We start from the raw sequence: 22,871 nt of genomic DNA, 5'->3' as shown, positions 1-22,871 counted from the left end.
GGTTTGTTTGTTTGTTTGAGACAGTGTTTCACCCTATCACCCAGGCTGGAGTGCAGTGGTGCAGTCTCAACTCACTGCAGCCTCTGCCTCCTGGGTTCAAGCAATTCTCCTGCCTCAGCTTCCCAAGTAGCTGGGATTACAGATGTGCACCAGCGCACCCAGCTAATTTGTATTTTTAGTAGAGATGGGGTTTCACCACGTTGGCCAGGCTGGTCTCAAACTCCTGATCTCAAGTGATCTGCCTGCTTTGGCCTCCCAAAGTACTGGGATTACAGGCATAAGCCACCACACCCAGCCTAACCAGTTTTTTCATAGCCAGTGAACTTCAGGTGCTCACTTTAGAGCCTCCAAGTTAAGGGCCAAGCATGGTGACACATATAAAATCCAGACAGAAATGTATGCTGACAATTCTGAAGACATTTATATTTTCATTTTACCAATAATTTTAAAACCAGTTTGTTTAGTAAAGATTTACTTAAGTCATGTGAACTTGAAAACTGCTTCGACTGGGTGCGGTGGCTCACGCCTGTAATCCCAGCACTTTGGGAGGCCGAGACAGGAGGATCACAAGGTCAGGAGATCCAGACCATCCTGGCTAACACGGTGAAACCCCATCTGTACTAAAAATACAAAAAATTAGCTGGGCGTGGTGGTGGGCACCTGTAGTCCCAGCTACTCCGGAGGCTGAGGCAGGAGAATGGCGTGAATGCGGGAGGCGGAGCTTGCAGTGAGCCGAGATCGCGTCACTGCACTCCAGCCTGGGCAACAGAGCAAGACTCCATCTCAAAAAAAAAAAAAAAAAAAGAAAATTGCTTAGACTTATTTACTTAATTTATGAGCACTCTTATAAGCCAACACAACATATAACAGCAAGTGTACATACAAATAAACACATCTAGGTATGCAGACACATAAACAAGCGAAAATCCAATAGCTTTTACCTTGAAACTTCACCCATGCCATAGCAATACAAACTCACCAGCTTTACATGGTTACGCTTTGTTTGCCCTGACAGGTAATCCAACAAAGGCTACGAGCCAAAATTTTGGGTAAAGCAGTTTTCATGGCAGTTTGATTTTTAAGGGCCAAACCTCCCGAGACTCCAAAGAACACTGGGGCTAAACAGCACCATAGGAAAACATCACATATTAACCAGGCCCGACTCTGCTTACAACAGCAGCACAAAAGCCTGGATACATGCAACTCCATCCCACTTTCCCATTCAACAGCCAACTCCAGATTCCAAACAAGATTGGGGCCAAACAGTATTGCAAAAGAATATCAAATTGAATTCTAATTCCTCATGACTGTATCAAACACACACAATCACCAGAACACTATCCAACTACTGCAGCAACACACAAGCCTCTAGAGTGTCCAAACTGAAACAGTCAGGGTACTTCCTCTCTCTTCTGTGTTTGGGCTTGATCAACCAGCAAATGGGAATTCCTTAAGGAATTTCCCAAATTGAGAGGAGCTGACCCCGCCATCTGGTACCCAAAAAAGATGCTCACTTGCCGGGACATAACACACAAGAACAAACAAGTCCCCAAGAGTGTCCGCACTGAAACAGTCGCAGCGCTTCCCTCTCAGTCAGTTGGGCTTGTTCCATCTACAAATGGAAATTCCTTTTAAAATTTCCCAAATTGGGAGGAGCAGATCCTGCTGTCTGGACCCACAAAGGACACTCACCTATCTGGGTGCCTAGCTAGAGTCTGAGGCTCTATCTAATCAACTGTAGCTGCAGTGGTGGGTCACAAAACATAGTCTGGTCGTTGGGATTCTTCCTTGCAGTGAGGATGGTCATGGTGAATGGGACCAATACTCCAAAAGATGTCTATCTCGGGGAACTATCACTCACTAAGAAGGGAGTGGGTGCCTGGAGACACTGGAAGCCTGTAGGTGCTATGCCTTATACCCATTGTCCCCTGAGACCACCCTCAGGATGGCAAGAACAGTGCCTCTCCACTCACCACGGTATCTCCAGCACCTGCACAACACCTGGGCCGCAGGAAGGATATGATCAATGGATGCTGAATAGATTCATTCTTTTTTTTCTTTTTCTTTTTCTTTTTTTGAGACGGAGTCTTGCTCTGTTGCCCAGGCTGGAGTGCAGTGGCAGGATCTCGGCTCACTGCAACCTCCACCTCCTGGGTTCAAGCAATTACCTGCCTCAGCCTCCCAAGTAGCTGGGACTACAGGCGCCCGCCACCACACCTGGCAAATTTTTTGCGTTTTTAGTAGAGACGGGGTTTCACCATGTTGCCCAGGCTGGTCTTGAACTCCTGACCTCAAGTGATCTGCCCACCTCAGCCTCCCAAAGTGTTGGGATTATAGGTGCCAGCCACCGTGCCCAGATTAATTATATTATTTAATCCTCCTACAACTATATAAAGTAAGTTATGTCATCTGCATCTTACAAATGAAAGAGACACATGGAGGTTAAGCAGTTTTTCTCCGGTTACATAGCTAGAGCTGGGGCTTGAACCTTCAAGATCAATCTAGCTCCAAATCCAGTGTTCTTTCCACTATTCATTCATTCATTCAACAAATGTTTATTGAGCACCTACTCTATGCCAGTCCTATTCCAGGAGGTAGAGATAGGACAGTAAACAGACACAAATCCTTTCCTTCAGGAAGCTTACTATCTAGGAGACAAAATTCCCATTTGATAAGAAAGATATATAGCATGTCAGAGTGATCATGCTAAGGAGAAACATAAGGAAATAAAAGACATAAGGACAGGGGATAGGAAGTACTGGGGAGGTTGCAATTTGAGACAAGGTGACCAAGAGGTCTCCCTGAGAAGATGCCATTTGAGAACATTCCTGAAGGAGGGAGGGAGGGAGTCATGTGGATCGGAAGCATTCCAGGCAGATGGAGCTGCGGGCCACTGGAGGGAGTCTGCACCTCCTAACTGGATCACTGGGGCCACTGGGTTGAGAACAGCCTGTGGTGGAAACATAGAAGCTGGGAGACAGCCCCGCAGCCTCTGCGTTCTCCCCCAAGTACTCCCATTCGCCACCTTCTTGTGGGTCTGTGGGTGGTTCGTCCGCAACTTCCGCTCTGTGCCCACGGCTGCCTCCTCCTGCTGACCTTCACCGTCACCAGCCTGAATTACCCCAGCAACCTCTGTTTTGATAGAGTTCAACAGCCCTGTGAAAAGCCTGCCTTTCCACTTGACTCCAAGTTACTTGATAAGACCCAGAACTAGAATAGAGCCGTGCCCAATCAGTGTTTAAACCAACGAAGCTTTTAGGCTTTGTTTCTCCCATCCAAAAAGTTCCCTTCAAACCCCCAAGGGAAAGGGAAAAAGAAGGAAAATTTCATGGGTCCCCTGCTGCAGCTCTGCCTGGGACAGCTGGCCCATGGGTCTGACTGGGACTGGACCCTCCTGGGGACCAGGGTGGGTAAATAAATGTCAGATGTGTACAAGAGGAATCTGCAGCCAGCAAGCCCTATTGGGCCTCTGGCTCCCCTGCTCCTCTGAGTCAAGCCCCTTTATTATAAAGGGAATGCCTTTATAATGCTTTGCAAAGTGACAGGATGAACACCTGCAATAGCACACCACTGTTCTGCCCAACCATCCTCCTGATCCAGCCTGCCCTGAACTTTCTCTGAGGGGAAGGACATCTAGAGCCATGCCATCCAGTAAGGACACAGCCACATGACAGATGTGGTGCCTGGGCATTTGCAATGTGGCTGGGATAAATGAGATGCACTGTAAGTGTAAAATAATACCCACAGATTTTCAAGACTTTTTTCATGCCTGTAATCTCAGCACTTTGGGAAGCCGAGGCAGGAGGATCGCTTGAACCCAGGAGTTTGAGAACAGCCTGGACAACACAGCGAGACCCCCATCTCTATTTTTAAAAATAAAAATAAAATACCTTGTACAAAATAAAACTGTAAAATAGCTCATCAATAACATATATTAAAATGTGTTTTGCAATTAAAATATATTAATTTCAATGTATTAATCGTATGAGTTTCTTTTTCATTTTTGAATGCAGCTATTAGAAATGTTTAAATTATATCTGTGGCTCACACTATATTTCTTTTTCTCCCCCCACCCCACCGAGATGGAGTCTTGCTCTGTCACCCAGGTTGGAGTGCAGTGTCATAATCTCGCCCCACTGCAACCTCTGCCTCCTGGGTTCAAGCGATTCTCCTGCCTCAGCCTCCTGAGTAGCTGGGACTACAGGCACCCACCACCATGCCTGGCTAATTTTTGTGTTTTTAGCAGAGACAGGGTTTCACCATGTTGGCCAGGCTGGTCTTGAACTCCTGACCTCGTGATCCACCCACCTCAGCCTCCCAAAGTGCTGGGATTACAGGCGTGAGCCACTGTGCCTGGCAGCTCAGGCTATATTTCTAGTGGACAGGGCTGTTCTAGAATTATGACTGGCCTCCAGTCACCTCCACGGAACAAAGCAAAGAGATGGCAAAAGCGGGCTAAGTACAATTATTTTGTGAACTGATAATGACAAGACAAGTGTGATCTTGTTTTTCTTTTCTAGTTCACACACATGAGGAGAAAACAGCAAGAGACACCACAGGGGCTGGTCCAGGAGATGAGGGACAGCCTACACCAGCTCCAGTCAGCCTGCCTTTCACCAGTCCGGAGGGTGGTGTGTGTGTGTGTGGTGCCAGATTTGCCTATTAGAAGCTCCGACTGTGTCCCTGTTAAACTTCAGAACCCTTCATGGGCCCCTTACACAGTCCAAGTGCCTCACTATGGGCCTTCAAGACCCTGAACAACCTGAGCCAAACTTGTCTTTCCAGCTTCATCTCACATGCTTCCTGCTCAAAACCCCCACAGCTGTCAGTTCACGCTATCATTTAGTCTGCTAATCAGTCATTCAACAAATATGTATTGATTATTTCCTACATACTAGCTACTGAGGTCATGATGATTAGTAAAAGACACACTGTCCCTGTACTTACTGGGGACCACACATCTAGCAGGGGATGACAGGTAAATGCATAATAGGCAGTTAAGCACATTGCAGTAAGAGTAGTAGTTGGGGCCGGGCGCGGTGGCTCAAGCCTGTAATCCCAGCACTTTGGGAGGCCGAGGCGGGCGGATCACGAGGTCAGGAGATCGAGACCATCCTGGCTAACATGTTGAAACCCCGTCTCCACTAAAAATACAAGAAAATTAGCCGGGCGAGGTGGCGGGCGCCTGTAGTCCCAGCTACTCGGGAGGCTGAGGCAGGAGAATGGCGTGAACCCGGGAGGCGGAGCTTGCAGTGAGCCGAGATCGCGCCACTGCACTCCAGCCTGGGGCACAGAGCAAGACTCCGTCTCAAAAAAAAAAAAAAAAAAAAAGAGTAGTAGTTGGGGAAGCACAGGGACCATGGGTGCACGCAAGAGGCACCTAAACCAGCCTGCAAATCAGGGAGGGCTTCCTGGAGGAGGTGGCATCTCAGTTGAAGAATGCAAGTCGGTCAGACTGAGGCTGGGGAGTGGCGAATATCCCAGGCAAGAGAGAACTCTTGAGTTCAAAAACTGGAAGGCCAGAGAGGAGGGCAGGGTGCCAGTGGCAAATGACTGACCTGGTGCATGTGGCAGAGGCTTTATGAGCCTTGTGAAGGAGTGTGGCATTTATTCTGAAGTGTTTATTCTGGGAGCTCCTGTCTCCCACCTGAAAGGCCTTCACCCCTCCTCCCTGTTCACTCAAATCCTGCTTCCCCAGTAGGATCCAGTCTGTGGGGCAAGTCAGGCGTTGGAGGGAGAATGAGCGAAGGGCTTTTGGAGGCTCCAGCCTAGGGCCAAGGAATGGAGGTACTGGGGCTGTGTTTGCGGTCTGCTGGTGTTGGAATCTGGGACTAAAGCTGGGTTTGAGGCTGGCGTTGAGTTTGGGGGCTGGATTCAGGAACAGGAGTCGAGGTTCGGGCTGAGCATGAGGTTGGGATCTAGGACCTTAGTCCAGAATTTGAGTTGGAGTTAGGAGTTGGGAGCTGAGATTTCTAGCCGGATTTGAGGTTGGATTTGGAGTTGGAACTGGAATTGAATTTGGAAATGGGGCTGGGGGTTGGGGCTGAGATGTGTGGCAGGAGCTGGGGCAGGGGTGGAAGCTGGGAGTTCTAGCTAGGGTTTGCAGCTGCAGCTGGAGTTGGGGGGTGGTTTTGAAGCTGGAGCTAAAGTTAAATCAGGTGGGAGCTGGGGAACGGGTTGGCGCCCAGACTCTGGGGCAGATAGACAACATTCCTCCTGCTGCCCAGGTCGGCGAATTGTGTTCCCAGCCTTCACAGCAGCAGACAGAAGCGCCTCCCTTCCCAGGAATGCCTCTGCCCAGCAGAAGGAGCAGTGCCACGTCAGCCAATCGGCTCAGGCCCTGCCCTGGAAACGACACCTGTTCATCCTCCTCCCCGCAGGCTCACCTGAGTGCAGGTTAGGCAGGTGAAGTGTCTCCCCGGAAACCGAGCTAGAGTGCCCCACCTGCTCAGCCCTGCCTTCTCGGATGGGATCCAGCATGTCCAGGCTTCTCGTGAGTTACCCATTGTCCCCCCACACCCCACCACCCCTACGTTCTCCCACTCGCTTTTCCCCTGAGAACCTCCACCCTGCCCCCAGCCTGGCCCCCGCTGTCTCAGCACACCTCTGCAAGCACTTTCAGACCAGTGAAGTCACAGCCCAGGGGAATGCTGGGACAGACTCCACGGCCACGCCCACCTCCCCCACTTCCTTGGAGGCATTGGCACCAGCCCCTGCCCACCTGGGGGGTAGGGGTCAGCCTCTGCAGAGGAGTCTCCGGGAGGACAGATACCTTGTCAGGATGTAACCTGTGTACGGCCACATAGTAATATTCCCAGAATGACCCAGGACCTACATCTTCTGCCCTGTTCTGCTTTGGAGGGGTAACATCATTTTCATGTATTCAAAAAGCACGCTTTGAGCATCTGTGCAGGCTCTAGGCCCCGTTGGAAATCTGAAACGAAGATGTCAGGTGGCTCATCCCCACCCCTCAAGATAAATGTTATTGTCCTCACTTTTCAGATAAGGAGACTGAGGCTGTAAGAGATGAACCACTCAGGCTTCCTGGCGCCTCCCCTAGACCCCTCTCCTGGGCTCTGCAGTGCTCTGGACTGACGAACCCCCACCCACACGTAGCACAGGCATCAGCCTGCTTGCTTCTGTCTCTGTCTCCTGCTGCAGACTGGGGCTCCTTGAGGGCAGGGACCTCATGTGCTTTATTTTTGCCCAGTGTGAGACATGCTGTCCTCTGGAAGACACGTTAAATCAGCAACCACTGTTAGGTGCCTGGCCATGCTCCTACCGGGGGGAAGGACTGGAGCTGGGGTTCAAATCCAGAGCCCTCTTTTTTCCTTTGCTCCACTTAAGAGAAATCGTGGAGGAGGATGGCATGAGGGAATGGCGAGTGTGGAGAAGAGCAAGGGGAGCAGAAAGACCAGTGAGGAGGTGGAGGTGGGAGCTGTGAATACAAGAGCAGGGAACTGGCTAAAGAAGTGTTTAGAGGTGGAGCCCTGGGGACAGGATGTGGATTAGATACTGCAGAGGGAGGAGGAGCTGGCCGAGAGGGCGGTGATGGCATGCCTGAAGGGAGGAACGCAGGAGGAGCAGGTTGGAGTAAGATAACGAGCTTGGGTTGGGACCTGTTGCATCACAGGGACATCAAAGTGACAAGTGACTCAGGAGGGAGATGTAGGTTGGAGAGAGGAATGTGGGAACCGGCAGCTTATAACACCAAACTCATGGCTGTGGGATTGGATGGGATGTTAGGGGAGGGAGGGTGTTAGGGGTCTGGTCCTAACCCACAGAGGAGGAGGAGACACAGCCCTAAAAGAGAAGTATCGGGCCGGGCGCAGTGGCTCAAGCCTGTAATCCCAGCACTTTGAGAGGCCGAGACGGGCGGATTACGAGGTCAGGAGATCGAGACCATCCTGGCTAACATGGTGAAACCCTGTCTCTACTAAAAAAAAATACAAAAAAAAACTAGCCAGGCGCGGTGGCGGGCGCCTGTAGTCCCAGCTACTCAGGAGGCTGAGGCAGGAGAATGGCGTAAACCCGGGAGGCAGAGCTTGCAGTGAGCTAAAGTCCGGCCACTGCGCTCCAGCCTGGGTGACAGAGCGAGACTCCATCTCAAAAAAAAAAAAAAAAAAAGTATCAAGGTCAGTCAGGCTTCTGGTTCCAGAAGGGTTAAGTCATAAGCACCCCCTCCATCCCCACAGCTCCCCCCCAGGAACCAGTGGTGACAGCTGAGGCCATGTGAGTAGGATCCTGAATGAGGCTTTATCTCTGGCTGTTCGTCCCATCGTCCACCGTGGCACCAGCTCCCTCAGCCAGCCGGGATGGGACCAGCGACTGAGAGAACCAGAGGCAGAGAGGTCAGGGCCTGGGTGAGGGGATTCCCTGGAGGGTTTTGGGGGGTACTGTATGGGCAGGATACTCTCCTGGGTTCATTGGAGAGCCATTTCCAAGGGACAGTGCTGCAGAGGGGGCTTTCCCAGGGGAGATTTGGGAGGACACGGGGGTGGACTCTCAGGGGTCATCCCCAAGGCTCCCCAGGTGGGACCATGGGGGACAGGTGGGCTGGGAAGGTAAGACTGTGATTCTTCCCCTACAGGTGAGGGTGACTATATCCTGGACTGTGAGAGGAATGGGACTCTGGGCCTGTAGCTGCCAAGCAGGTGGCGGGTGCTCCAGGCTGTGATCTGCACCCTCTGACCCCTGACGTTGACCTACCCTGACCCCTGCCTGACCAAGCCATGTCTGAACAGGAGGCTCAAGCCCCAAGGGGCCGGGGGCTGCCCCCAGACATGCTGGCAGAGCAGGTGGAGCTGTGGTGGTCCCAGCAGCCACGGCGCTCAGCGCTCTGCTTTGTCGTGGCGGTGGGCCTCGTGGCAGGCTGTGGCGCGGGCGGCGTGGCACTGCTGTCAACCACCAGCAGCCGCTCAGGTGAATGGCGGCTAGCAACAGGCACTGTGCTCTGTCTGCTGGCTCTGCTGGTTCTGGTGAAACAGCTGATGAGCTCGGCCGTGCAGGACATGAACTGCATCCGCCAGGCCCACCATGTGGCCCTCCTGCGCAGTGGTGGAGGGGCCGATGCCCTCGTGGTGCTGCTCAGTGGCCTCATGCTGCTGGTGACCGGCCTGACCCTGGCTGGGCTGGCCGCCGCCCCTGCCCCTGCTAGGCCGCTGGCCGCCATGCTGTCTGTGGGCATTGCTCTGGCTGCCTTTGGCTCACTTTTGCTGCTGGGCCTGCTGCTGTATCAAGTGGGCGTGAGCGGACACTGCCCCTCCATCTGTATGCCCACCTCCTCCACCCACAGTGGCCATGGCGGCCATGGCAGCATCTTCAGCATCTCAGGACAGTTGTCTGCTGGCCGGCGTCACGAGACCACATCCAGCATTGCCAGCCTCATCTGATGGAGCCAGAGCCCTTCTTCCCACACCGGCCTCAGTGTCCCCAGAGCCGAGCCAGGGTGTGAGTGCATGTGGACGCTGAGTATACATGAGTGCGTGTATGCCCCCAGGCTGGGTCAGCTCTTCTGTGGATTGCAGAAGAGTGGTGCAATGTGATGAACAGCCCATGTGAAGTTCCCACACATCCACATCATGGGAAGGTTAATGCGTGCCTCCTTGGAACTGGGTGTTTGTGTCCATGGAACTTCCTGTCTGTATCTCAGGTCAGTAGACTCAGAAACGCCTCATGATGAAGACTCTTGAGCCCCATTTCCAAAACCCCTCAAATCCAATCCTGTCCTGTAACATCCATCAAAGATTTCCATAGGGGTGACTGGTGTCCACCCAAGACTGCACCAGTGCCTGCTCATTGAGGAGAGTAACTGCTGCCAGGCAGAAAGAATATGGGCTCTGCAATGAGACAGACCTGGCAGGGATTTCCCCGTTGAGCACTAGCAGCTGGAGGAGTTGGGAGTTCGTGGCTATCATGGTTGTGTTCATCGATTGTGGGGATGAAATGTCATTGTGCATGGAAGGCGGGGCTCGTGGCTGATGTGCAATAAAATGGCGGCTGCCGTTGTCATTGTCTCCATCTCAGGATCTCACCTCAGAGACCCTTCCTCCCCTACCCCAAGCCCCGCCCCATCCAAAACGAACTCCTCACTCCTATCTCAGCCTCATAAACGGTGCCTTGAGGGTGTCCTCAGTCAGGCCTGTAGTTTCTCCTGTTAGGTAGGGAGAGGACGGACTGGATGCCAGCCTTGGGAAGGTGGTTGGTTTCCAGTCCCAGGGAGAGGTGAGGGACCTGAGTCCTTCGCATTTGCTCACATGCTGGTTCAGGATGAGGCCTTACGTGTTTGGTGTTATCAGCTGGTTTCTCTGGCAACTGCACCTCCCGTTGGCTGTGCCTCAGCGGATTCCCTGAGGGCGACTGGGAGGCTGCAGCTCCCTACCCCACCTCTGAAACCAGAATATCCCGCGTCTGGGCAGTGGCTGCGCCAGCTGGCCTGCTCTAGGTTCCTGGGCATGGGAGAGGTGTTTCAAACCCCCTAGGGTGGTGAGAGTCACTTCCTGCTTGGAGTCAGCCCTGGGAGGATCCCCCCTCTGTAGCATGCAGTGCCATTTCCTGGGTGATGGAGATCCACGGGAAGCAGCACTCAGGTGTTTCATCACTTCCTGCTTCTCGAGGTGCAGACTGCATGAAGCCCGTGGAAGATGCCCAGAGAGGCAGGTCAAAGAGATGTTACAGTACAGAGGCTCTGACAACAAAAAGTTGACTTTCAGCGGGCAACGTCAAGGATGTCTCCTGGAGAAAACACCGGGCTGACAGATAAGGGGAAGAGTGTTGCCAATGGAGGGAGGGAACAGTGTGAACAGACCCGGGAGAGAAAGACAAGGCGTGTCCCAGAACTCCAAGGACAACAGAAACGGCTCCCCTGGGTGCTCCAGGGGTGCCTCATATCCACCATATTCCAAACTGACCCTGCTCCTCTCATCTTGAACGAGCTCCTCTCTCTCACCCAGAAGTGCCATGCTCAGGGGGCTTCTAGGTTAGAGACTCGGTGCAGTGCTAGATGGCACCGTCACTGTCTCCTCACCCAAGTCCAGTGACAAATCACCAACTCCTCTGGTTTCCCTCACACAGATTTGTCTGGCAAGCCATATCTTCATGCTCACTGCCCAGAAGGGACCCTCTTCATCCCTGCCTGAGTGGCACATCAGCCTCCTTCTCTCCCCCTGCTTCTGCTCTTTTCTCCTCTTCATTCCCCTTCCCCCGGCCATGCACATGCACATCCCTTGAGCCAGAGTGATCATCCTAAAGCTAAAATGAAAATGTGCCTCAGAGCCTGTCTGTGGCTGCCCACCCCTTCCAGGCTCCCTAACCTGGTTTGGTCCCACTCAGAAAACCCCATGAGCAGCCCCACTGAGCTATTTCCACCAACTCCCCAGGCCCTCTCATTTGTGCCAGCCTTTACATGTTCTGTGCTCTTTGCCTTCTCGTCCTTCAAGATCCAGTTCTCCAGGGATCTTCCTTGGCCCTTAGACCAGTGAGTTTCCCTCTTTCTATGCCCACAGCACCCTCCATTGTAGACCCATCTGCAATTATTTCTTTTTGTGCCTGTCTCCTTGATCAGGTGAGCTCGTCCTAACCAGACTGGCATTGTGCTCATCTGCTCATATGCTTATCCCTTGCTCCCAGCATAGGCCTGACACAGAGTAGGTTCTTTTTTTTTTTTTTTTTTTTGAGACAGAGTCTCCCTCTGTTGCCCAGGCTGGAGTGCAGCGGCAAGATCTTGGCTCACTGCAACCTCTGCCTCCCGGGTTCAAGTGATTCTGCTGCCTCAGCCTCCTGAGTAGCTGGGATTACAGGCGTGTGCCAGCACACCTGGCTAATTATTGTATTTTTAGTAGAGACGAGGTTTCACCATGTTGGTCAGGCTGGTCTTGAACTCCTGACCTCATGATCCGCCCACCTCGGCCTCCCCAAATGCTGGGATTATAGGCGTGAGCCACCGCGCCCAGCCGACACAGAGTAGGTTCTTTATTGGGTGGATGAAGGACTCCGGCATGGCCAGATGGCAATGTGTGTGCAAGGAGCAAGGAGAGACCCACCTATAACTGGGACGGGATAGGGAAAGTAGGCCACTGCCCCTGTTGTCCCTGAATCTGTCCCTCCCAAAGCCCCATGCTCTCTACCACAGTTCTCACTCTTCCTGAGTTGCCAAGAGCAATCGATCGCTATGACCCACTCCTGGCCTGATATGGGACTACAAAATGTCCTGCTTTCCTGTAATATGGGGAGAAATACCCTTTCCTTTCATCTGAGACAGAGTTAGACTTTTGCGATTCTCACATTATTTCTTTTTTTTTTCTTTGAGATCGAGTCTCCATGAGTCACCCAGGCTGGACTGCAGTGACGTGATCTCTGCTCACTGCAACCTCTGCCTTGCAGGTTCTTGTGCCTCACCCTCCTGGGTAGCTGGGATTACAGGCGCATGCCACCTTGCCCAGTTATTTGCAATATTTATTTTAAGAAACTAAAGAAAAAGCAGAAGCACAGAGGCTCAGAAAATGGGGAAAGAGGGGGTTACCTGGCATAAGCATCTGACTGAGCAGCTGCCGTGGGCGAGTCCAGCACCAGGCTCTCCCGGGAAGGACGGGAGATGGAGACTAGGGCTCATGGCCCCAGAGGACTGATCCCATAGGGTAATGGACAGCCAGCTATAACAGGAGACAGGTGATGGTACGAGCTATGTGAGGCACGGGCAGGGCAGAAATGTGTCTACCTCCTCAATCACTAACGTAGGCTTCCCACAACCTCTTGCCTTCAGCCTGCTCAAGTCATTTCGCTAAATACTTTCTCCGCCTCCATTGCAACCAGAAGCTCACTGGCATCTCCGTTCTCCCTCTGTAAAGCTGCTTCCTCCTGACTTCACTGCCCTCTCCTGTCCACCCCCTTACCATCTGGTTAAGGTTCTGTCGCCATCATTTCACCTGCTCTTTGACAGACTTGTCAAGTCCTTAGCCCCCTGCCTTTGGGTGCCACCCTCCCAGCCAAACCCCCTCCATGGACAACATCTGCCTTGGATGTACCTGCCCCACTGTGAGTGGCCATTAGAGAAATCTGCACAGCCAGACAGCCTGCTGTCACTGTGAACTCCTCTATCAACTTCTCAGCTGAGGCCAGGCACAGTGGCTCACGCCTGTAATCCTCGCACTTTGGGAAGCTGAGATGGGTGGATTGCTTGAGCCCAGGAGCTCAAAATCAGCCTGGGTAACACGGCAAAAACCCTGTCTCTACTGAAGATACAAAAAAAAAAAAAAAAGTTCTCATCTGAATCTGCACTGCGGTTCCTCAGTGACACTGCCTTTTCCTGGTTGGCTCCTGCTCAAACAGTGACTCTGAAGTTCTCTCCACCCTCTTCACCACCCCCAACCCCAACATCCCCTCCCTCTGCACTCACCTCCCACCCCCAGCACCACTGTCTGCAGAAGACTTGGCCTCCTCCCTTCGTGACAAGGCGAGAGCCCGTGACAGGAGCCCTTCACCACGGCTCCCACCAGATCTATCCTCCCTTACTCCCCCTTGGCCAGTGGCCTTGGCAACCCAGCAGAGGAATCTGGACTTTGTCCTCAGGACACTGGAAAACATGGAAAGACTTTCACCAGGGGAGTAGGATACTGTGGCCAGAATAGGATTTGGGACTTGCTGGCTGCTGTGTGGAACCAGGGGTTGGCCTTAGAAGAAAAAGAATGAGAAGAAATGGCCAAACAGCCCGTCTTGGCTGGCCACCGAGGGACAAGAAGCAGCTGGCCCAGCTAGAGAGTTTGGGAAGAGTATCCCAGAAAGAAGGAATAGCACAAAGAAGGGTCCAGACCTGGAAATCTAAACTGGCATTAGATGAAGGAAAAGGCCAAAACGGGGGCTGATGGAGAGATAGCGTAGCCTGGTCTGGACCTAGAGGCTCCCCTCGGATGGTGTGAGGTGGAGAGAGGGGCTTGACACACGTTCCTCCTGGGTTTAAGTCAAACTCTAGGGTCTAAGCCATGTCCCTTCATCTCTGAGACTGGAAGAATGTGCTCTAGAAACTGCCAAATCTAGGCTGGGCACGGTGTCTCACACCTGTAATCCCAGCACTTTGGGAGGCTGAGGCGGGCAGGTCACAAGGTCAGGAGTTCAAGACCAGCCTGGCCAACATGGTGAAATCCCATCTCTACTAAAAATACAAAAATTAGCCGGGTGTGGTGGCAGGCACCTGTAATCCCAGCTACTTGGGAGGCTGAGGCAGGAGAATCGCTTGAACCCAGGAGGTGGAGGTTTCAGTGAGGCGAGACCATGCCACTGCACTCCAGCCTGGCAACAGAGCGAGACTCCGTCTCAAAAAAAAAAAAAAAAAAAAAAAAAAACTGCCAAATCTGGTCCAGTCCAGGTGGTCCTCACATCACATCCAGTCACATCTCACAGGAGACTTTGGGCCTCTGGACACTCAGGTCTCCTTGAAGGAGCTTCCTCCAGGCCCCAAGCGACCTGCACATGTCCTGTCATACTCAGCTCATGCAGGAGCACAAGGACAGGGGCTTCCTTTCTGGCTTCTGCAGGGGTCCTGTGAGACTCCCCTGGGCATAGCCCTGGCAGCCACCCCAGATACCTGGAGGGCAACAGAAGCCGAGGGCCAGGCCCAACCAGGGACAGGACACACCAGCTCTACCCTCATGACCTGCTCTCCAAAAACTGGACCTTGTGCCCTGAGACTTCTCAGCCCCTATTCACTGTGAGGGTGAAGGTGGGAGGACCCAGCCCAGGCAAGATGAGAGTCCAACAGCCAAGAGGGTCCTTCTCTGAGTCTATTTCATTGTTACTTCAAGGTGAGATAACGGTGTTATTGTGGAGTGAGGTGGGCAAATTGCAGTGAACTTGTTTGAGCCTCATCTCAATCTATAACATAGATTAAGCAGGGCTGTTGTAAGAAAATATTAGAACAGCCAGGCGTGGTGGCCCACGCCTGTAATCCCAGCACTTTGGGAGGTCAAGGCAGGCGGATCACTTGAGGTCAGAAGTTCAAGACCAGACTGGCCACCATGGTGAAACCCCGTCTCTACTAAAAATACAAAAAACTTAGCTGGGCGTGATGGTGCATGCCTGTAATCCCAGCTACTCGGGAGGCTGAGGCAGGAGAATCACTTGAACCCAGGAGGGTGGAGGTTGCAGTGAGCTGAGATCGCACCATCGCACTCCAGCCTGGGTGACAGAACAAGACTTCCGTCTCAAAAAAAAAAAAAAAAAAAAGTGCTAGAACAACATCAGTACTATTATTCTACAGCATCAGAGATTCTAATTCAACTCCTTTGCTGTCCTGACCAGATCTTCCAACCTAAGTCCTGAAAAAGAGACAGTCAAATCCCCAGCGGGAAGGGAATGAGGAGGAAGGAGACCAGCAAGCCCCTCCCTCAGGGCGAACACTGGTTACCTCTTATGAGGAGCTGTTGCCCTCAGGGTGCCCACAGGGATATCACTAACACTGCAGAGCACTTGCTCGGCTCGGTTCCACTTGACATAGACTCATTTCATCCTGCTAACAACCTTATGAGGTAAGCACTGTTTTAATCCCCATTTCACTGAGAAGTTGGGGCACTGAGAGACTAAGTAACTTGCTCAAGGCCTCCCAGCATATACATGGCCGAGCCAGGATTTAAATTCAGGTAACGTGTGCCCTCAACTCACTTTGCCAGTCTGCTAGGAAATTGCTGGAGTTTCCTTTTTTTTTTTTTTTTTTTTCCTGAGGCGGAGTCTCTCTCTGTCACCTAGGCTGGAGTGCAGTGGCGCCATCTCAGCTCACTGCAAGCTCCACCTCCCAGGTTCACATCATTCTCCCGCCTCAGCCTCCTGAGTAGCTGGGACTACAGGCACCTGCCACCCAGCTGACGTTTTGTATTTTCAGTAGAGACGGGTTTCACCGTGTTAGCCAGGATGGTCTTGATCTCCTGACCTCGTGATCCGCCCGCCTCAGCCTCCTGAAGTGCTGGGATTACAGGCATGAGCCGCCGCGCCCGGCCAACTGCTGGAGTTTCTTAAACGTCATGTTGGTGGCTTTGTGGGACTCCATCTTTGGCCTCCACACAGTGCAAGGGATGTTGCCTTGCCTTTGAGGCAGCAGGATGAGACAGTGGGTGGCTGGGTTGGGATTCCCAAGGCAGAGTAGGTAGCAGCAGCTGCCAAGGAGTGGAGGACAAGGTGAAGGGCCAGGGGCAAGGCAAGCGGGGCCAGGACCCAAAGCCAGAAGAGGCCAAACCAAAGAGGGCCTGGCCAAATTCCAAGCTCCCAGCAGCTCCAACACTCCCAGCCCTCTGCGCCTGTGGGCCCAGGTCATGCTCCCTCCTTGCACTTGGGGCCAGGCACGCAAACCACAGTGGGAGGAAATTCCTCAAAGGAATCAAGGCCTTCAAGAACAGGGTCCAAGGTTCTTGTGACTACAGGGTCCTGCTCAGGCAGGCTTGCCACCCACAGCAGGTTCTGAGGGGAAGCCCCGGCTCGGGCACCCTGCGGGGCATAGGCTCAGTAAAATCAATTGCGAGTCTGGAATCAGGCCATTATCTTCTTCTCCTGGGTCCCTCAGAGGTTCTGACTGACGCCCGAAAGAGTACAGGAGAACAAGGCCAGCCAAGCACAGAACTGCACGCAGGGCAGCTCCTCCGTGGTGGCAGTCGAAGGAGCCCAGGGGCAGGGGGCAGGCCCAGCTGCCTGGGCAGCAGGTTTTCCTTGAAGGCCAGGACATGCCCCTTAGGTCAGCCTCTGGGGTCCTCCTCCAGGGTCTCAGGCTGGGGCAGCCTCTGCTCTCCCTAGGCCTGTGAGGGGCAGACCATCGCTGGACTCAGGAACCATGGCCAGGTTGGGGGTCACGTGAGCTGGGCTTCCCTCCTCTCTGCTTCCTCCAACTCCCTTGCCAGGCCTCGATCCGCTGACAGTCTTGAGATGTGTTTCCCACTCCGCTCCTCCCTGGCGATGTCATCCACTCCCGCTCTCAGTGACCCTGGTGCCAAGTGTTCCCAAGCCTGTGTCTGCAGACTAGACTTCTCCCTGTGAACCCAGCGGCCCCGAGGCATCTCCCCTGAAATCCTGCATCCAACACTGAATCCCCATTGCCCCGACCTGCTCTTTGTCCATGCACCCAGCAACCAAGCCAGAAGCCAGGGCGGTTTTTTCTGATACCTACCTACTCCCCATATCCAAAGTCAACAGGTCCTATCAGCAATTCCTCCCTCCTGTCTCGGAGTCTGTTCCTATGTCACACCTTAGTCAGGTCTTATCACCTTCTCTCAGTGTCTCCCCTCTAATCCATCTCTGCACAGCAGCCAGAATGACTTTTCTATCATGATTATGTCATGCCCTTGCACAAAAAAAGTCCACAGATGAGCCTCCGTTGTTCTTGGGTTGAAGTGTGAGCTTGGCATCCAAGACCCTAACAGATCCAGTCCACTCTTGGGCTCCCTCACTGCCATGGGCACCTCTCAGACACTACACTCAAGTCCTCCTCAATCTCCCGCCAAACACCTCACTACATTTGCCAATGCCTCACTTTCCTTCTGTACCAGCTCATTCCTCAAAGGCTGACACTGTACTTGGGGAACACATGGGGGTGGCTGCCTGGCTCATGAGAACTGCCTCTTGTCTGAGAATGATCTGGAACAAACAGATGGGCTCCCCAAACCGTGCCCCTTGGACTCATAGCAGATTATGCTTTAAGCCCATGTATACTTGACCAAAGCTAGGCCAAACTGATTCTCTTGTCTGAGCACTTGAAACTTGGAATTGAGAGTTTGGAAGTCCTGGTTATAGAGAGTCCCATTAGTGCCCCTAAATGACAGGATGCTAGATGTGAAATGCCTGACCTCTGGCTGCTGGGACTGCCTGCTTCCTGCTGTCCCTTTGATTCTATGCAACAGCCAGGATTCTCCCCCAAACTCCTTTCTATTGCTTGCAATTAAAAATAGCTTAACTCAAGTCTTTTCCATCTTAAAACTAGCTCCCTTGTGCAAGAATCTGAGGATACAGAGTAAGACACAGCCTGAGGCGTCAGGGAGCTCCCAGTTTAGCTATGGGGGCAGGCATAGTAAGGGGCAAGTACAAACTGTCATAGAGATTAAAATAAGCCTGTAAATCCCAGCACTTTGGGAGGCAGAGGCAGGAGGATTACTAAAGTCTAGGAGTTCAAGACAAGCCTGGGTGATACAGTGAGACGCCATCTCTACAGAAAATAGCCATGCACAGTGGCACATGCATGTATTCCCAGCTACTTGGGAGGCTGAAATGGGAGGATCACTTAAGCACAGGAGGTCGAGGCTACAGTGAGCTGTGATAGCCCCACCATACTGCAGCTTGGGTGATAGAGAAAGACCCTGTGTCAAAAAAAAAAAAAAAAAGATGGCCAGGCGCAGTGGCTCACACCTGTAATCCTACCACTTTGGGAGGCCGAGTCACCTTTTGGAGGGCAGATCACCTGAGGTCAGCAGTTTGAGACCAACCTGGCCAGTATGGAAAAACCCCATCTCTACTAAAAATACAAAAATTAGCTGGGTGTGGTGGTGGGTGCCTTTAATCCCAGCTACTTGGGAGGCTGAGGTGGGAGAATCGCTTGAACCTGGGAGGTGGAGGTTGCAGTGAGCCAAGATTGCGCCACTGCACTCCAGCCTGGGCAACAAGAGCAAGACTCCATCTCAAAACAAACAAACAAAAAGATGAAAACAAAATGTGGGCAGGACAATATTAGAGAAGGGCTCATGGAAGGTGTTGTGGAGGGGGGAACATCTGAGCAGTGTCTTCTAGCTCTGAGAGATAAAGCCCAGCTCAAGAAAAATAAAAATGAGTGACAATTTTTTATTTTTATTCAAAATGAAAATAGATTTATTAATTCCTGTGAAAAACATATTATAACCAGATTACCCACTTTATTTATAGGAAAACAATTCATTAAGAAGCTGTCTGGGCACAGTGGCTCACGCCTGTAATCCCAGCACTTTGGGAAGCCAAGGCGAGCAGATTACCTGACGTCAAGAGTTTGAGACCATCCTGGCCAACATGGCGAAACCCCGTCTCTACTAAAAATATAAAAATTAGTGGCCAGGTGCAGTGGCTTATGCCTGTAATCCCAGCACTTTGGGAGGCCGAGGCAGGTGGATCATGAAGTCAGGAGATCGAGACCATCCTAGCTAACACAGTGAAACCCTGTCTCTACTAAAAATACAAAAAATTAGCCGGGCGTGGTAGCAGACACCTACAATCCCAGTTACTTGGGAGGCTGAGGCAGGAGAATCACTTGAACCTGGGAGGCGGAGGTTGCAGTGAGCCAAGACGTGCCATTGCGCTCCAGCCTGGGCAACAGAGTGAGACTCCGTCTCAGGAGAAAAAAAAGAAAAATGAAAAAAGAAAAAATGAAGCTTGGCACTGGTTTTCACCTGCACAAATGTTACCATCTGGGCATATTTGAAATGCTGGCAGGTAGGCAGGCCATCACAGTCATAGAGGATTTAGGAGAAGAGTAGCATAGGCAGGGGGACCAATGTGAGCAAAGGTGCCTGGGGAAACTGCATGGGAAGTGGTGGGAGGGAGAATAACATTTAGTTCGAGAGTAAAGTAGGGGAAGGCAAGAAAAGAAACCAAGAGGCCCGGAGGCATCATCACAGAGGGCCTTATATCCACACTCAAGCCTTTGTTTGGCTTTATCCTGAGAACAGCAGGGAACCATTGAGAGTTATTGAGCAAGGGAGGGTCATTGTCACTTTGCTGGCTAGTGTCAGGAAAGTGAGGTTTACTCCATCCCTGACCAACCTTTACGCCCCAGCCACCTCTGTCCCTGAGGTTCGAGGAACCCCCGTGTCATAACCACTGTCCTTAAGCTGTCAGGCATTGAGGGAATGGGGAAGGTCCAAAGATGGGAGCTCAGAGGGAGAAGTTGTCCCTGCTACCCTCTGTCCCCAGCTCGCCAGTCCCAGGCTGAATGTAATTGTCCTCGATGAAGCCATCATCATCCTCATCTTCAGCCACCTGTGGGCGGCCCCCCCTTCCTGTCCCAGGCAGTGGGCGGTGCCGGTAGCTGGCATGGTATCGGCGGCAGAGGTGGCATTTGGCAGCCAGTGCGATGAGGAGTGAGAGGACCACAGCCCCCAGCACAAATCCTACCAGCACAGGCCACGCCCGAGCCCCAGTGCCTGGGCCAGGGGCCACAGCAGATGCTGTGGGGAGCTCCGAGGGCCCCACAAGTGCTGCAGAGAAAGGGACAGCATTATAGGTGGGCCCCAGAGGGGGCTCCCTGGAGAAACCAACAGGAGTGCGGGTAGGGTCCTTCCCCCAACCCCAGCCTCTAAGGGGAAGCCCCTCACCCCCATCATCCTCCCACTGTCACTCACTTTTGTTTGTCTCATTCATGGAGGGGCCTGATGACACCAGTGAGTCTCAGCCTCAACCAGAAAGAGCCCTGGCTCTGAGGAGGCCCCCAGATGCCAGGCAGCCCCAGGGCACAAGTCCTAGAAAATAACGTAGGTATGGGTGTCAGGGACGGTCACAGGGTGCACTTTCCAGGTCACACTCACAGCCATGGTAGTGCTGCACAAACTCTGGGGACTGGACAACTGACCACACCAGTTGTCCACAGAAGAGAAACAAGCTGAGCCTACAGAAACTGACTATTTGTAAGGGACCACCACAGGGTTTTGCTCTGGAAGATGCTAAAAAAAAAAAAATAACTAAATTGTAGAACTTACTGAGCATTCCTTATAATTCAAGCACCAGGCATCATGCTCACAAAACCCAGTAAGGTAGGTATAAACATTATCCCCACTTTATAGATGAGGGCTCTGAGGCTGAAAAAGGTGAACTGACTCAACCAAAGTCCCCAGATTCGAACCCAGAGCCCAGTCTGTTGCACTGCTTGGTAAGCTAAGGATGGGAGACAGGGGCAGAGGTGGGTCCTGGCTCCCAAAGGTCAGAAAACAGCAAGGGTTGGAGCTACCCAGCCAAAGCGGAGACTACATATGGGGAGAGTGATGCAAGTCCCAACTGAGGACAGGGGCCCTGGACACAGCCAGAGCAGCCCTGGCCCTTCTGCCTCTAAGTTGAAAGCAGCTGCTGCCCACTTCTACTCTCTCAGCCCTTCAAGCAAATCCCTGTCCATTCACCTCTACTTACAGGAGGCCCACACTCTGCCCCTAGAGGGAGGCTCAAGCCAGGGAGTATTCAAATGAGGATCACCTGAATCAGGAAATTATCACCCAGGGCTGGGGACACCTACAGGAGGAACACTTCAATTAGGGGAGTAGCTGGAGGAAGATCATCCAGGCTTGGAAACACCTGGAGTGTCTGGAGGAGGCACACCTGAATCTGGGGAGTATCTAGAGAAGGAGCATGAAAGTTAGAAGTACCTGGCAGACGAAGAACTAGGGCAGGAGCATATCTGCAGGTGGAGCACCTGAACCAAAGGAGTCCTTGGGGGCAGAGTAGCCAGGTTAGGAAAGTACTTAGGAAAGAAGTTGAGGGGAGTACCCCAGTATATTCTTTGATACAAGTGCCTTCAAAATTCCCCCCCACCTCCTCACGTCCAACCTGGCATCAAGCCCCATCATCTCTTCCACTAAACATCTCTGGAATGACAATACCCTTCTCTCCACCCCTCTGCCACAGCTGAGTCCAAGCCACCTTCCTCTTGTACTCTAGCCATAATCTCCTAACTGGTCTCCCCACCTCTGGTCTCTTCCCCAGAGTGATTGGCCTAGAACCCAACTCTGACCCCATCACTAGCCTGTTTAAAATTCCTTTAAACGCTCCTCATTCCCCACAGTGCCTTGCAATCCAGCACATGGCCCTCAAGCCAAACTCTTCTTCCTCTTCTCCACAGTTCCCTCCCCAGCACTCCAGACAGACACACATGCCACCCTCCCACTCACCCACCCTCCTGCTCCCTGGCCACACCCTCCTCAGTTTTTGGGGCCCCAGTCTGTCAAGGCCAAATCAGACTACCTGCCTGTGAGGTTGTCCCTGGATCTACCCTGGGTGACCTGTCACCATCCTGCCCAGTCAACCATCAGTCAGAACCAGTCATTGCTAGGCGGGCAGCTCCCCGTGGTCAAGTGCTGGCTGATGGATCTGTACCCTCATGCTGCAGAGAGCTGGGCACTCAGCCGCTCAGTGTGGTGCTTGTGACATTAACGAGGAGAGCAGGAGAGACGTCCTAGGAAGGAGAGGTCACCTGCTCATTCATTTCTCAGCCTGCTGTGGGCCTCATCCTAGCACTAGGTCCGCAAAACATGAGAATGTGTAACACTGGAATGAACTGAATTCAGTCTGACGTTTCTAAGGTTGTACTCCTATTCCTTTCCTCCCTGCCCTGTGAATTCTTCCCAAGAAGACACACACACACTAACCTTCCAAGGGCACATATACACTCCCCAACAAGCCTCTGAACTCACAGCCCACACTGACCTGCCCATCCCCCATACACACATACACACAGTCGCCCCTCCCCCCAGGTCACACTTTCCTCCACCAACAAACACACCCCCTGACATGCACAGACACCTACCCCCACTCTGATGTGTAGCTTCTTTCCTGTTGCCAGGAGCCCCTGAGGATCTGTGCAGAGCCTGGGTACCCCCTCCCCGGCCCCCCGAGCCTTCTGTTCCCACCTCAAGAACTGTGCACAGTCCGCGGAGTAAGCTTCCGGCTGGGGCCGGCAGAACCTGGACAGGTGGGCGGGTCAAGGCCAAGCTTGACTCACCTGCGGAGGCAGTGGGCGGGACCGAAGTTGCAGGTCGGGCAGAGGGCGGGCTGCGGCAGCGCCTCCAGTGGGGAGGGATCATTCTACGTCTCCCCCAAGCTTTTGCCAAGAACTTTATGGGTGTAGACCTCACCCTCACCCCCCAATGCTGGGGGTTTGTACAGCTGGGATCCAGAGA

At 52.6% G+C, this 22,871-nt stretch overlaps 2 protein-coding genes and 1 long non-coding RNA gene across 3 annotated transcripts in view; 1 reads left to right on the top strand and 2 right to left on the bottom strand.

The window, feature by feature from the left end:
• Positions 1–6,494, bottom strand: part of LOC103224977 (uncharacterized) — an 86,575-nt gene extending 80,081 nt beyond the window's left edge. The window contains exon 1 of the long non-coding RNA XR_005240357.2: positions 6,387–6,494. This is a non-coding gene — a long non-coding RNA (uncharacterized lncRNA). The remainder of the gene's footprint in view (positions 1–6,386) is intronic.
• Positions 5,631–10,016, top strand: TMEM125 (transmembrane protein 125). The gene is made up of 3 exons (XM_007979119.3): positions 5,631–6,493; positions 8,196–8,351; positions 8,591–10,016. Exon 3 carries the CDS (start codon positions 8,733–8,735, stop codon positions 9,390–9,392), a length of 660 nt encoding a protein of 219 aa, XP_007977310.1. The 5' UTR covers positions 5,631–6,493; positions 8,196–8,351; positions 8,591–8,732; the 3' UTR covers positions 9,393–10,016.
• An 8,775-nt stretch (positions 10,017–18,791) lies between these two features.
• On the bottom strand, positions 18,792–22,643 carry C20H1orf210 (chromosome 20 C1orf210 homolog). The gene is made up of 3 exons (XM_007979106.3): positions 22,499–22,643; positions 20,331–20,447; positions 18,792–20,186 (listed from the first exon to the last, which is right to left on the bottom strand). The coding sequence occupies exons 2-3, from the start codon at positions 20,347–20,349 to the stop codon at positions 19,864–19,866; spliced, it is 342 nt and encodes a 113-aa protein (XP_007977297.2). The 5' UTR covers positions 20,350–20,447; positions 22,499–22,643; the 3' UTR covers positions 18,792–19,863.
• Positions 22,644–22,871: the final 228 nt, after the last annotated feature.

This window comes from Chlorocebus sabaeus, chromosome 20 (genome assembly GCF_047675955.1).
Source record: "Chlorocebus sabaeus isolate Y175 chromosome 20, mChlSab1.0.hap1, whole genome shotgun sequence".
Lineage (NCBI taxonomy): Eukaryota > Metazoa > Chordata > Mammalia > Primates > Cercopithecidae > Chlorocebus > Chlorocebus sabaeus.
This window is presented reverse-complemented; position numbering and strand designations above follow the sequence as displayed.

Excerpts from the sequence above, each read along its gene's own strand:
- TMEM125 (XM_007979119.3), top strand. The coding sequence starts at position 8,733 with ATGTCTGAACAGGAGGCTCAAGCCCCAAGGGGCCGGGGGCTGCCCCCA.